Source organism: Saccoglossus kowalevskii, chromosome 8, assembly GCF_978046115.1.
Source record: "Saccoglossus kowalevskii chromosome 8, keSacKowa6.1, whole genome shotgun sequence".
Lineage (NCBI taxonomy): Eukaryota > Metazoa > Hemichordata > Enteropneusta > Harrimaniidae > Saccoglossus > Saccoglossus kowalevskii.
In genome coordinates this window covers 27,848,363-27,863,678 of record NC_140648.1, presented here as the reverse complement: position 1 = coordinate 27,863,678, position 15,316 = coordinate 27,848,363, and the positions used below count along the sequence as shown (strand labels likewise).

The following is a 15,316-nucleotide window of genomic DNA, read 5'->3' as shown; positions in this document are numbered from 1 at the left end:
ATACTTCGTGTCGTATACAGCTATTATCTCCCTTACATGTAAATACAAGTACTTCGTGTCATATACAGCTATCATGTCCCGTACATGTAAATCTTAACACTTCGTGTCATATACAGCTATCATGTCTCTTACATGTAAATCTTAATACTTCGTGTCATATACAGCTATCATGTCCCTTACATGTAAATCTTAATACTTCGTGTCGTATACAGCTATCATGTCCCTTACATGTAAATCTTAATACTTCGTGTCATATACAGCTATTATCTCCCTTATATGTAAATACAAGTACTTCGTGTCATATACAGCTATCATGTCCCGTACATGTAAATCTTAACACTTCGTGTCATATACAGCTATCATGTCTCTTACATGTAAATCTTAATACTTCGTGTCATATACAGCTATCATGTCCCTTACATGTAAATCTTAATACTTCGTGTCATATACAGCTATCATGTCTCTTACATGTAAATCTTAATACTTCGTGTCATATACAGATATTATGTCCGTTACATGTAAATCTTAGTACTTCGTGTCATATACAGCTATTATGTCCCTTACAAGTAAATCTAAGTACTTCGTGTCATGTACAGCTATCATGTCCCTTACATGTAAATCTTAATACTTTGTGTCATATACAGCTATCATGTCCGTTACATGTAATTTTTAATACTTCGTGTCATATACAGCTATCATGTCCCTTACATGTAAATCTTATTACTTCGTGTCATATACAGCTATCATGTCCCTTACATGTAAATCTTAATACTTCGTGTCATATACAGCTATCATGTCCCTTACATGTAAATCTTAATACTTCGTGTCATATACAGCTATCATGTCCCTTACATGTAAATCTTATTACTTCGTGTCATATACAGCTATCATGTCCCTTACATGTAAATCTTAATACTTCGTCTCATATACAGCTACTAGTATTATGTCCCTTACATATAAATCTTGGTACATCGTGTCATATACAGCTATCATGTCCGTTATATGTAAATCTTAATAATTCGTGTCATGTACAGCTATCATGTCCCCTACATGTAAATCTTGGTACATCGTGTCATATACAGCTATCATGTCCGTTACATGTAAATCTTAATACTTCATGTCATGTACAGCTATCATGTCCCTTACATGTAAATCTTAGTACTTCGTGTCATATACAGCTATTATCTCCCTTACATGTAAATACAAGTACTTCGTGTCATATACAGCTATCATGTCCCGTACATGTAAATCTTAACACTTCGTGTCATATACAGCTATCATGTCTCTTACATGAAAATCTTAATACTTCGTGTCATATACAGCTATCAAGTCCGTTACATGTAATTTTTAATACTTCGTGTCATATACAGCTATCATGTCCCTTACATGTAAATCTTAATACTTCGTGTCATATACAGCTATCATGTCCCTTACATGTAAATCTAAATACTTCGTGTCATATACAGCTATCATGTCCCTTACATGTAAATCTTATTACTTCGTGTCATATACAGCTATCATGTCCCTTACATGTAAATCTTAATACTTCGTGTCATGTACAGCTATCATGTCCCTTACATGTAAATCTTAATATTTCGTGTCATATACAGCTATCATGTCCCTTACATGTAAATCTTGGTACATCGTGTCATATACAGCTATCATGTCCCTTACATGTAAATCTTATTACTTCGTGTCATATACAGCTATCATGTCCCTTACATGTAAATCTTAATACTTCGTGTCATATACAGCTATCATGTCCCTTACATGTAAATCTTGGTACATCGTGTCATATACAGCTATCATGTCCCTTACATGTAAATCTTATTACTTCGTGTCATATACAGCTATCATGTCCCTTACATGTAAATCTTAATACTTCGTGTCATATACAGCTACTAGTATTATGTCCCTTACATATAAATCTTGGTACATCGTGTCATATACAGCTATCATATCCGTTACATGTAAATCTTAATAATTCGTGTCATGTACAGCTATCATGTCCCTTACATGTAAATCTCGGTACATCGTGTCATATACAGCTATCATGTCCGTTACATGTAAATCTTAATACTTCGTGTCATGTACAGCTATCATGTCCGTTACATGTAAATCTTAATACTTCGTATCATATACAACTATCATGTCCGTTACATGTACATCTAAGTACTTCGTGTCATATACAGCTATCATGTCCCTTACATGTAAATCTTAATACTTCGTGTCATATACAGCTATCATGTCCGTTACATGTAAATCTTAATACTTCGTGTCATGTACAGCTATCATGTCTGTTACATGTAAATCTTAATACTTCGTATCATATACAACTATCATGTCCGTTACATGTACATCTAAGTACTTCGTGTCATATACAGCTATCATATCCCTTACATGTAAATCTTAATACTTCGTGTCATATACAGCTATTATGTCTCTTACATGTAGATCTTGGTACATCGTGTCATATACAGCTATCATGTCCCTTACATGTAAATCTTAATACTTCGTGTCATATACAGCTACTAGTATTATGTCCCTTACATATAAATCTTGGTACATCGTGTCATATACAGCTATCATATCCGTTACATGTAAATCTTAATAATTCGTGTCATGTACAGCTATCATGTCCCTTACATGTAAATCTCGGTACATCGTGTCATATACAGCTATCATGTCCGTTACATGTAAATCTTAATACTTCGTGTCATGTACAGCTATCATGTCCGTTACATGTAAATCTTAATACTTCGTATCATATACAACTATCATGTCCGTTACATGTACATCTAAGTACTTCGTGTCATATACAGCTATCATGTCCCTTACATGTAAATCTTAATACTTCGTGTCATATACAGCTATCATGTCCGTTACATGTAAATCATAATACTTCGTGTCATGTACAGCTATCATGTCTGTTACATGTAAATCTTAATACTTCGTATCATATACAACTATCATGTCCGTTACATGTACATCTAAGTACTTCGTGTCATATAAAGCTATCATATCCCTTACATGTAAATCTTAATACTTCGTGTCATATACAGCTATTATGTCTCTTACATGTAGATCTTGGTACATCGTGTCATATACAGCTATCATCTCCCTTACATGTAAATCTTAGTACTTCGTGTCATATACAGCTATCATGTCCCTTACATGTAAATCTTAGTACTTCGTGTCATATACAGCTATCATGTCCCTTACATGTAAATCTATTTGTAAGTACTTCGTGTCATATACAGCTATCATGTCCCTCACATGTAAATCGTAATACTTCGTGTCATATACAGCTATCATGTCCCTTACATGTAAATCGTAATACTTCGTGTCATATACAGCTATCATGTCTCTTACATGTAAATCTTAATACTTCGTGTCATATACAGCTATCATGTCCCTTACATGTAAATCTTAATACTTCGTGTCGTATACAGCTATTATCTCCCTTACATGTAAATACAAGTACTTCGTGTCATATACAGCTATCATGTCCCGTACATGTAAATCTTAACACTTCGTGTCATATACAGCTATCATGTCTCTTACATGTAAATCTTAATACTTCGTGTCATATACAGCTATCATGTCCCTTACATGTAAATCTTAATACTTCGTGTCGTATACAGCTATCATGTCCCTTACATGTAAATCTTAATACTTCGTGTCATATACAGCTATTATCTCCCTTATATGTAAATACAAGTACTTCGTGTCATATACAGCTATCATGTCCCGTACATGTAAATCTTAACACTTCGTGTCATATACAGCTATCATGTCTCTTACATGTAAATCTTAATACTTCGTGTCATATACAGCTATCATGTCCCTTACATGTAAATCTTAATACTTCGTGTCATATACAGCTATCATGTCTCTTACATGTAAATCTTAATACTTCGTGTCATATACAGATATTATGTCCGTTACATGTAAATCTTAGTACTTCGTGTCATATACAGCTATTATGTCCCTTACAAGTAAATCTAAGTACTTCGTGTCATGTACAGCTATCATGTCCCTTACATGTAAATCTTAATACTTTGTGTCATATACAGCTATCATGTCCGTTACATGTAATTTTTAATACTTCGTGTCATATACAGCTATCATGTCCCTTACATGTAAATCTTAATACTTCGTGTCATATACAGCTATCATGTCCCTTACATGTAAATCTAAATACTTCGTGTCATATACAGCTATCATGTCCCTTACATGTAAATCTTATTACTTCGTGTCATATACAGCTATCATGTCCCTTACATGTAAATCTTAATACTTCGTGTCATGTACAGCTATCATGTCCCTTACATGTAAATCTTAATATTTCGTGTCATATACAGCTATCATGTCCCTTACATGTAAATCTTGGTACATCGTGTCATATACAGCTATCATGTCCCTTACATGTAAATCTTATTACTTCGTGTCATATACAGCTATCATGTCCCTTACATGTAAATCTTAATACTTCGTGTCATATACAGCTATCATGTCCCTTACATGTAAATCTTGGTACATCGTGTCATATACAGCTATCATGTCCCTTACATGTAAATCTTATTACTTCGTGTCATATACAGCTATCATGTCCCTTACATGTAAATCTTAATACTTCGTGTCATATACAGCTACTAGTATTATGTCCCTTACATATAAATCTTGGTACATCGTGTCATATACAGCTATCATATCCGTTACATGTAAATCTTAATAATTCGTGTCATGTACAGCTATCATGTCCCTTACATGTAAATCTCGGTACATCGTGTCATATACAGCTATCATGTCCGTTACATGTAAATCTTAATACTTCGTGTCATGTACAGCTATCATGTCCGTTACATGTAAATCTTAATACTTCGTATCATATACAACTATCATGTCCGTTACATGTACATCTAAGTACTTCGTGTCATATACAGCTATCATGTCCCTTACATGTAAATCTTAATACTTCGTGTCATATACAGCTATCATGTCCGTTACATGTAAATCTTAATACTTCGTGTCATGTACAGCTATCATGTCCGTTACATGTAAATCTTAATACTTCGTATCATATACAACTATCATGTCCGTTACATGTACATCTAAGTACTTCGTGTCATATACAGCTATAATGTCCCTTACTTGTAAATCCAAGTACTTCGTGTCATATACAGCTATCATGTCCGTTACATGTAAATCTTAATACTGTGTATCATATACAGCTATCATGTCCGTTACATGTACATCTAAGTACTTCGTGTCATATACAGCTATCATGTCCCTTACATGTTAATCTTAATATATCGTGTCATATACAGCTATCATGTCCCTTACATGTAAATCTTAGTAATTCGTGTCATATACAGCTATCATGTCCCTTACATGTAAATCTTAATACTTCGTGTCATATACAGCTATCATGTCCCATACATGTAAATCTTAATACTTCGTGTCATATACAGCTATCATGTTCCTTACATGTAAATCTTATTACTTCGTGTCATATACAGCTATCATGTCCCTTACATGTAAATCTTAATACTTCGTGTCATATACAGCTATCATGTTCCTTACATGTAAATCTTATTACTTCGTGTCATATGCAGCTATCATGTCCCTTACATGTAAATCTTAATACTTCGTGTCATATACAGCTATCATGTCCCTTACATGTAAATCTTAATACATCGTGTCATATACAGCTATCATGTCCCTTACATGTAAATCTTATTACTTCGTGTCATATACAGCTATCATGTTCCTTACATGTAAATCTTATTACTTCGTGTCATATACAGCTATCATGTCCCTTACATGTAAATTTTAATACTTCGTGTCATATACAGCTATCATGTCCCTTACATGTAAATCTTAATAATTCGTGTCATATACAGCTATCATGTTCCTTACATGTAAATCTTATTACTTCGTGTTATATACAGCTATCATGTCCCTTACATGTAAATCTAAGTACTTCGTGTCATATACAGCTATCATGTCCCTTACATGTAAATCTTAACACGTCGTGTCATAAACAGCTATTATGTCCCTTACATGTAAATCTTAGTAATTCGTGTCATATACAGCTATCATGTACCTTACATGTAAATCTAAGTACTTCGTGTCATATACAGCTACCATGTCCCTTACAAGTCATGTAAATCTTAGTACATCGTGTCATATACAGCTATCATGTCCCTTACATGTAAATCTTAATACTTCGTGTCATATACAGCTATCATGTTCCTTACATGTAAATCTTAGTACTTCGTACTAAGTACTAAGTACTTAGTACTTCCCTTACATGTAAATCTTAAGGTAGAGATGCAGTTCATTTGGCTTGCTTTTTAATTGAGTAATTAGACAATGAAAATAGTATTACATATCCAACGTGTTATATATTTTCTGAAAGCTTATTATACAAACTTTGTAAAACTTGTCTTTATTTTAAATATCTAGAATGCTTTTTTGATTTTGGGTCAATAATATGATTTTTTTGGGCAAAAGTGGTTTAAACAAATTAGCTTGAAAACTTCAAGTCCGTTTGTGGGTAAAATTACTTCACTGGATATCTTGGTATACTTCTAATTCAAATGCGTCCACTCATCTCTCTAACGGCTTTCAAAGTCGCACAGCATGACCTCAAAGTTCACTCTTTTCTATTTTTGCATAATTTATATATCCATGTCAATTGCGGACTTGTTATTTTTGTTCCACTCGCCGTAATAAACTGTCCGGACGCATTTTGATGGGGAAACACCTTGTCAATAATGTGTGAAAATTTCGAGGCAAATGGCCAAAGCGTCTATCAGCTATTTTAATTTAAAACCCAAGAATTCACCAAAAATAGAAGACGAGAAAAAGGCTAATTTGCCTATTGGCACGTTAAACCGGTATTTACTGCTTTGTCATACTTTGTCATACTTTCTAGACTATTGAAATTGAAAGTTAACGTATAGACATAGACTTTTGATGTAAAATCGTTGGTCCAGAACAACTGTTCTTGAATATATAAATCAGAAACACGTCATTCATACCAGTGTTTTGATGGGGTCGGTAAAAACACGTGGCAATGCCCAGTAAATATGACGTCATTTCATGAATTATTAAACAGGAGCGGTCCTAGGAAGGTGACCTTTTTACACGATCAAAACATCGTGGCTTCTCTTCAGTGTATTTTCAATAAAAAATCTACGAGTATTTCAGAGCCTGTGGTTTACCGTGATGAGTACAAAGAGGGATATTAAATTATTTATCCTCGATGATTACCAAACGCTTCAGCGTGGTATTAAGAATTTGTTTTCAGGGTTGGGTGATACCAAGGTGGAAAATGGTTGCACATATGGGGGTAATTCCTGGAATTGCAATAGAGAGGGTTCAGGCCAAAATAGAATATATAGTGTTTCCATGTTTCGTCTGATATTTCTGTGGTATTCTGCTGCTGTAACTAATGCAAGATTTGTTCTGAAATTCAGTGTATTGTGTGCACTCAAGGGTTATTCGTTTTTTGCTGAAAAGACCCCTATATTTTTAATGGCAGATTCGAACTAGGTTCACTCCCACTGGGAAATATGCTTTGTCGCTTGAATGAGAGCTAATTAAACACTTTTTCCAGACCGGCGAAAGAGTATGTAACAGCCAATTGTAACAGCCTATCACGAATCTCAACATTGAAAGAGGCTATTCCAATTTACGCAGGAATAATTGGGGGTAGAATATGTGAAGGATTGTATAAACAGAGATGTGTAGACTGAAAAGTAATATATATCCTTCTTTTGCATCGCTGAGCATTTCTTTTTTAGTATACTTGTTTAAAAATGCTATATTTGCATGATTTGCGATGTTTTTTTTATTAAAACGCCCCTAATGGTTGAATCCCGGGTTTGAAGGAGAATGTAACAGCACACCACGTGGTTCGTTTGAATACAATGGTGAAGGGTTGGCACGATAGGGCACCGTCCGATCTCGATAGAATGTTTCGAATCAGTCATACGTAGTTTAAATTAAGTTAAAAGTTCCTCCACAGAATTGTGCATTGGCAAATATGCCGTCACAACTGCGGTACTCTACTGACGAAATGACTTTCGTCGACAGCGGTCGTTGATGAGCTGCACGCTACAACTTCGCTTGTGATGTTGCTTGTTAGCCGTGGATTGAATGAATCTTGATTTCCGGTAAAAATGTCGCTCATTTGGCGTTGGTATCTTTATTTGGAACTGCGTAACGCCGCAACTTCGCCAGCAAAAACCTCCTGGTACTTTGATTTTGATGGTCTATGATAAAGCTCATTCAACATACATCAAGTTCTCCCAATCGTAGTATTCCATGTGGTGTACAGCTAATATTGGGGATTTCAGTCACTTGGTTAATGACATCGGAAGAAGTGGGTGTGGGCAGCTACCCTTTCAAAAACTACAAAATACGTGAGCAAAACTAAAAGCAAAAAAAAAATTACCATGAATTCTAGCTCTATATCTTATGGAAATTTTCTGAAAATTGCAACCCATTGCGAGTAGCCGTTTTGACAACACGGGAGAATAAAAATTGAAACATTTGAACATCCTGGCAAGCGCCGTGAACGTGAGCGTGACCTCCAAATTTAACCCGGTGTTCTAAATCCAGAGAAGTTTGCTGCGTTTTCCCCGCGTTGGAATGGACCGTACGAAACGGCAATAAAAACAAAGGTTAAACGGCAATTTTCGTATCGACTTTCTGGCATATCTATCACTCATAATTTGAAAAAAAAATATATTTTAATAGACACAAATCTAGATTTTGTGAGTTTGACATCAATTTAAAGAGTGCGACAAGCCCATTTTAAAAGTGGTACCTCCAACCCGGTACTTTGTTTACATGGATTCCATTTTCATGTACGAAGAGAATGTTTCACTTTTATATACGGCAAAATACGTTTATTTTGTTTTTAACATGTCGAAAATGCAGCGTGAATGCAAATTAAAACGAATTGTACATGTTAGAGCACTCACAGCTGTAGAATTGAGATGATTCATTGGTTATTTTGGCACAAAAATGGATCGATCAGGCACAGAGATTTTTAAAATTTTCCGGGCAGCTCCCAGTTATGTTTTCCATGCATACTTCTTTTCTAAGTTGCCAAAACATAAGCTGTATATTATGCTATAATGTTATATCTTAGATTTGTTTATTCGTGTCAATGCTTTTTGTTTCATAAGTATTATTATAGCGTAAAAATAAGCAAAGCTTGGTAGAACGCATAGCCGGTCGATGAGGGCGTTTTCAATGCATTTGTATAAGAATACAAACGAAGGCAACATAAACGAAAGTAAAACTTGTTTATCTTTATTGACTCTGACAGATGATTTAAAATGAAATTTGAATATGCCTGTTTCCATGGTAACAGATGGTCTATATATTGCCCTCTAATGACATTAGATAAACATTGATATAAAGTTCATTTGGTGAAAATTCAATAAACAAGAGGAAAGATATGGCAGTTTAAATTCAGCTCCAATTAAATAATTAGTGCTTATTTATCCAAAATGGTGCCGTTGTCTTTACTATTCAGTAGTGCTTTGTTGACATCCTTTGTCCAAAATTAGGAGATGCTGATTGAAGCTACAAATTACCTTATCTCGAGAACGGTTACCCTGATTTTCATCAAATAAGGTGCATTGTATTGCTCTAGTAGAGATCTGTCCAATGCCACTATGATATGCCACCACTATGATATGTGTATAATTTCCCCCTGAAATTCCTATTGATACAGTGTAACAATGTCGGCGCCGGTGATATCTTACAAGTGCGCAACGTAGCCAAAATAAAAGGCATGATTATTGTGGTGTCGGGCCCAATAAACACGCAGACAACAGGTTCGGAATACAAGCAAGGTTTACTTGTGTGTAATAAGTAACAGAACTCACAAAGATGGCAGCCCTGTCCCAGAATCCCATCTGTTGCTAAGCAACCCAACTGATGGCGGGAATATGGCCATGCAAAGTACGGTATATGTTTATACTATTAATGCTCAGACACAACATAATTCCCCCTCACGGAAAGGATGCATAATCCTAAGTATAAACATACAATGAATGAAAGAACGATATTAAAGTTCGATAAGAGTTCAAAATCTCAAACATGCAACAGTTTAAATCCTTTTAACTGCATTAACAAACTAATGTTCTATAGATACAGTTCTAATGCTTATGAAAGTACATAGTCTCTCAAATATGCTGGCATACGTGTTATTCGTACTGGACGACTTTCGCGTGTAGGTACGATATTAGCATTTGTAACTACTGGATGATGTTCTTGGTTTATCATTAAGTGTTCGTTAGGGAGTTCAGGTGGGAGTTCAGGTGGGAGTACAGATGAATCATGTCTATGCGAACATACACATCTTCAGGCACTCCATGCTGTACCGTCGTCAAGTCTAAACGAAGACTTACCAAGCTTCTTAACAATGTGATGCGACTCAGAAAATGTAGGGGAGATCATATGGCTGCGATTTGGACGTTTAACTCTCACCCAGTCTCCTACATTCAGATTGGTGGATCTAGCGTGCTGTCGTAGATCTGTGTATGACTTGATTCTGGCTTGACGTTGTTCTATTTCTGACTTCATAGCTGGAATGTATATTTGTGCATTACCGACGCTGGTAGTAGGTGGTTTTAGTTTATCAAGTGGTAGACGCATTTGACGATTGAGCATAAGTTGTGAAGGTGACTTTTGAGTAAGAGCATGTGGTGTAGTTCTATAGTTCTGTAGTATTGTACGAAATGAATCTGCGAATGTCTTTCCCTCAGACAAATTCGTTTTCAAACCCTCTTTCAGGCATTTATTGAATCGTTCCACCCCACCGTTGCTTTGGGGGTTATATAATGATGTTAGATTATGTTTGATACCATGTGATTGTAGATAATTTTCAAACTCGTCTGAGGTAAACTGAGGTCCGTTGTCAGTAGTGATGACTTCTGGAAATCCCCATCGAGTGAAAAGTTCTTCAAGAATCTTAATAACTGCTGTAGATGTGACCGTTCCTGTTGTTGCCACTTCAGGCCATTTGGAGTGTAGGTCGTGTACTACAACTAAGAAACGTTGACCATGTGGTGCTATGGCTATCTCACCAAATATGTCCATTTGTATAGAGTTCCATGGTTCTGTCGGCCATGGCGTTGGTTGAAGTGGTGGTTGTTTTGGTCTAGCTGACTTGCCACTGATAGCGCAAGGCTTACAATTGCGGACGTAATCTTCGATCTGAGAGTCCATACCTGGCCACCATACTGTTTCACGACATCGCTGTTTCATACGAACTGTACCTGGATGTCCGTCATGGGCTATTCGTAGGACTCGTTCCTGCAGGGCTTCAGGAATAACTGTACGTGAACTACGGGCAATAGAGTATTCATTCCATACTGTAAGCTCATCGCGGAGGTTGGCGAATACTTTGAGATTTGGTGGCACACTTTTGGCCAACCATTTTGAACATATGTAGCAACTCGTTGAAGCAGCGGATCATCACGAGACTGTGTTTGGAGTTCGCTAGCTGTGACTAACCCATCTAAGTTAATTTCAAGAATGTCATTTTCAGTTTCTGTGTTATCCTTAGTGCGTACAAGACGACTTAGCATATCTGCGACAAAGTTCTTACTACCTTGCATGTGCTCGACATCAAAGTTGTAATGCAAAAGACGATCAGTCCATCTATAGATACGTAGTGGTTTATGACCGGAGCCTACTGTTGACAGAATTGATTTGAGCGCTTCATGGTCAGTGCGTAGTGTGTATTTCCTACCATAGAGTACAATATGCCAATGTTCTGAAGCATACACACACGCTAAAGCTTCACGTTCGCTTGTTGAGTATTTACGCTTGGTTGGAGACAATGTTCGAGAAGTGAATGCAACTGGCTTCTCTTCATCATTAACTATTTGCGACAAAACTGCTCCGATTGCATATCCCGAGGCATCTGTAGTAACATATGTTTTAGCATCAGGGTTGAAGTGTGCGAGAACCGGTGGTGACGAAATCTGGTTCTTGAGTTTGTCGAATGCACACTGCTGATCCTTAGTCCATTCCCATGGCTCATCTTTGCGTAACAGTTTACGTAGGGGTTCAGCTATGTCTGTGTAATATGGTACAAACTTTAAATAGAAGTTTGTCGTACCAAGAAATGATTGCAATTTCTTGACATTGGCAGGCTCGGGGAGATCCATAATTGCTTTCGTATTGGACTGTAATGGTAACACATCAGATGCGGATACTCTGTAGCCAACAAAATCAATCTCATCTTTCGAAGACTAACACTTATCTCTATTGAGTGTTAAATTATACTTTCTCAGTTTGTTTAGCACTGTGTTAAGACGCTGGTCATGTTCTGCTTGGTTTGCACCATGGATTGCAACATCGTCAATCAGGTGTACAGCTCCCTCACAGTCGCTAAGAACAGAAGCAAGTATCTTTTGGAAGGCGCTTGGTGCTGATGAAAGTCCATATGGCATGCGCTTATACTGGAAGACACCCTCATGTGTTATGAATGCTGTGAGATTCCGACTGTCTTCCGCAAGTGGTACTTGTAGGTAGCTGCGACGCTAATCCAATTTCGTGAATACTCTGGATCCATGAAATTCGGAGGTGAGTTCACCAAGGTCAGGTAGGGAATACTTATCAGGTATAATGGCTTTGTTTACATCTCGCAAGTCTACACAAAGTCTAATATCGCCGGTCTTTCTGCGTGCAACAACTAAATTTGAAATCCACGGAGAATTATCAATGCGTTCAATAATGTCCAAATTCTCAAGACGACTCAATTCCTTTGAAACTTCCTCGCGTACTGTTAGCGGCAATCGTCGAAGTTTCTGTGACACTGGGGAAATGCTTGGATCAACCCGTGGTCGGTGCGCAAAAGTAGTAATTTTCTTAAATCCAGAAAATAATTCAGGAAAGTTGTCAACAGCATCCACTGAGTTGACAATTGTACCATGTCTACTTATCTGAAATCCAAGTTGGTTGAATAAATCAATTCCCATGAGATTACTACCATTTTTTGTGACATAAAACTTAAAGTTCTGCACAGTCTGTTCATCATACTGCACTGGAAGACGTACTACCCCCAATAACCAGAATGTTACCTCCATTGTAGCTGGTTAACATTTGTCTAGTTGGTAGCAGTGGTATAGCTTTGAAATGTTGTTTGTACAATTCCTCATTCAAGATGGAAACCTTAGCACCAAGGTCTAGTACTAGGTTGAGTCTAATCCCATTTATTGTCACAGCACAACTTTTGAAACTATTGTCAATTGAGTTAACTTCGGAAACAGTATATATTAACACTTGTTCAATGTCTGAGTCCTTATTGGGTGTATTCACTTGTTTGACCTTTGTAGTTGCAGAGCTTCTACACATTCGTGCAAAGTGACCAATTTTATGACAGTTTCTGCACTCTTGTCTGTTGGCTGGGCAGTCTGAGTGACGTGTATCATGGTTATTGGAACCACAGTTGCGACAACCTGAAAGTTTATTTTGTGTGGCCCGATTTCTATTACGGTAGTTGTTTTGAGTACGATTTCTGTTGTACTGTCTCTTGTTGATACCTTGTATTTTGGGTTTTACTTCCAGTTTTACTTTTACTGGGTTTGGTTCGAGTGACATCGTGTCAGACGCAATCACATGTGAATCAGATAAAGCATTTTCAATTTGTTCAGCTAAAGTTGTGGCTTTATGCAAAGTTAACGTGTCTGGCTCCATTTGTAATCTTTCTCTAATACGTGGAGTATGCGTTTTCTCAATCAGCTGATCACTGATCATTTCATCTGTGAGTGTACCAAAATTACATTTGGCAGCATGTTTGTTCAAAGTAGCAAAATAACTCGATATTGACTCACCAGGACGCTGTCCGCGCTGACGAAATCGATGCCTTTCCAGGATAACAGATTTTCGAGGACCAAAGTGCGACTCGAGTTTATCCACAACATCCTTATACGTAGGGCAATCGCCAAGAGACTGGAAGATTCGTTGTCCCTCGATCCCTAAACAATGTAGTAGTACTGCACGTTTTCTGCCGACAGCAACGTCATCACTGTCTAGATTGGTGGCAGTCATATAAGTTTTAAACCCGGAATACCACCTCAGCCATGAAATCGCTGGCTCACCTGGACTAGCTAAGAAAGGTGTTGGTGGTGGTGGTGGGAGATGAAATTCATCCCATCCTCGTCGCCAAAATGTGGTGTCGGGCCCAATAAACACGCAGACAACAGGTTCGGAATACAAGCAAGGTTTACTTGTGTGTAATAACTAACAGAACTCACAAAGATGGCAGCCCTGTCCCAGAATCCCATCTGTTGCTAAGCAACCCAACTGATGGCGGGAATATGGCCATGCAAAGTACGGTATATGTTTATACTATTAATGCTCATACACAACAATTATTTGAACACTGCTATTACAAGACTGGTAGGAAGTACTAAATTTGGGACGAAAGTATTAAAAAAACAGATTTTGGCTGTTGCCATGGTAGTGATGGGTCAGGATTGTTTTTCCAATTAGTGATGGTACTACCTACCTGTCAAATATGAACAAAATCAGCCAAGCCAAGAAAAACATCACAGAAGAGTTAGTTAAAAAGCCATACCTGGTAAACAGTTACTCTAAATTTGGGGTCAACTTTCTCATTGATGAAAAAAGATATCAAAAATTCAAATAGTATCATTGTGCCCACTCAAGCCGAGTACAATGAGCTATGTCTGAGGTGTTGTATCCTAAATTTGTAGGAGATACATTTAGCTCGAAGCTATCCAAAAATCATTTTTTTACTGTTGCTTTGGCAACGATGGACCAACATGCAGATTTTTCCTAATAACTAGAGTGGAGGTGTGACCCACCTGCCATGTTTGAGCGAAATCGGCCAAGCCAAAAAAATCACAGAAGAACTAATACGTGAAAACACTGAAAATCACACACACAAATGATTTGAGGGGCAATCCTAGTGGAGCGGATCGCCAATACCATGTGCATTAGCATATTGACCTTGCAAATACCGAAAACATTATTGCATGGGTGATATGCAAATCAGTTTTAGTCAAAATAAGTGACTGCCATTACTATTGTTCAAATTTCATTTCACTCGGCAAGTATATTCATGTACCCCAAGGGTAAAATATCGCACTTCTAAATATTGTTTATTTCTGCTATGTTTCGAAAACGCTACTCTTGAAAGGACTACTTTATTTGCATATGGGGTGTGGAAATGCCGATTTCATAGACGAATCAAAATAAACTGCAGTACATATGTAATAATGTGGTATACTTCATTTTTACTGAAAACGTT

General features: G+C 37.0%; 1 protein-coding gene across 1 annotated transcript; it reads right to left on the bottom strand.

Moving 5' to 3' along the window:
• Positions 1-13,074: 13,074 nt before the first annotated feature.
• On the bottom strand, positions 13,075-14,091 carry LOC144344984 (uncharacterized). The gene has a single exon (XM_078006723.2). It carries the CDS (start codon positions 14,089-14,091, stop codon positions 13,075-13,077), a length of 1,017 nt encoding a protein of 338 aa, XP_077862849.2.
• Between the last annotated feature and the right edge of the window lie 1,225 nt (positions 14,092-15,316).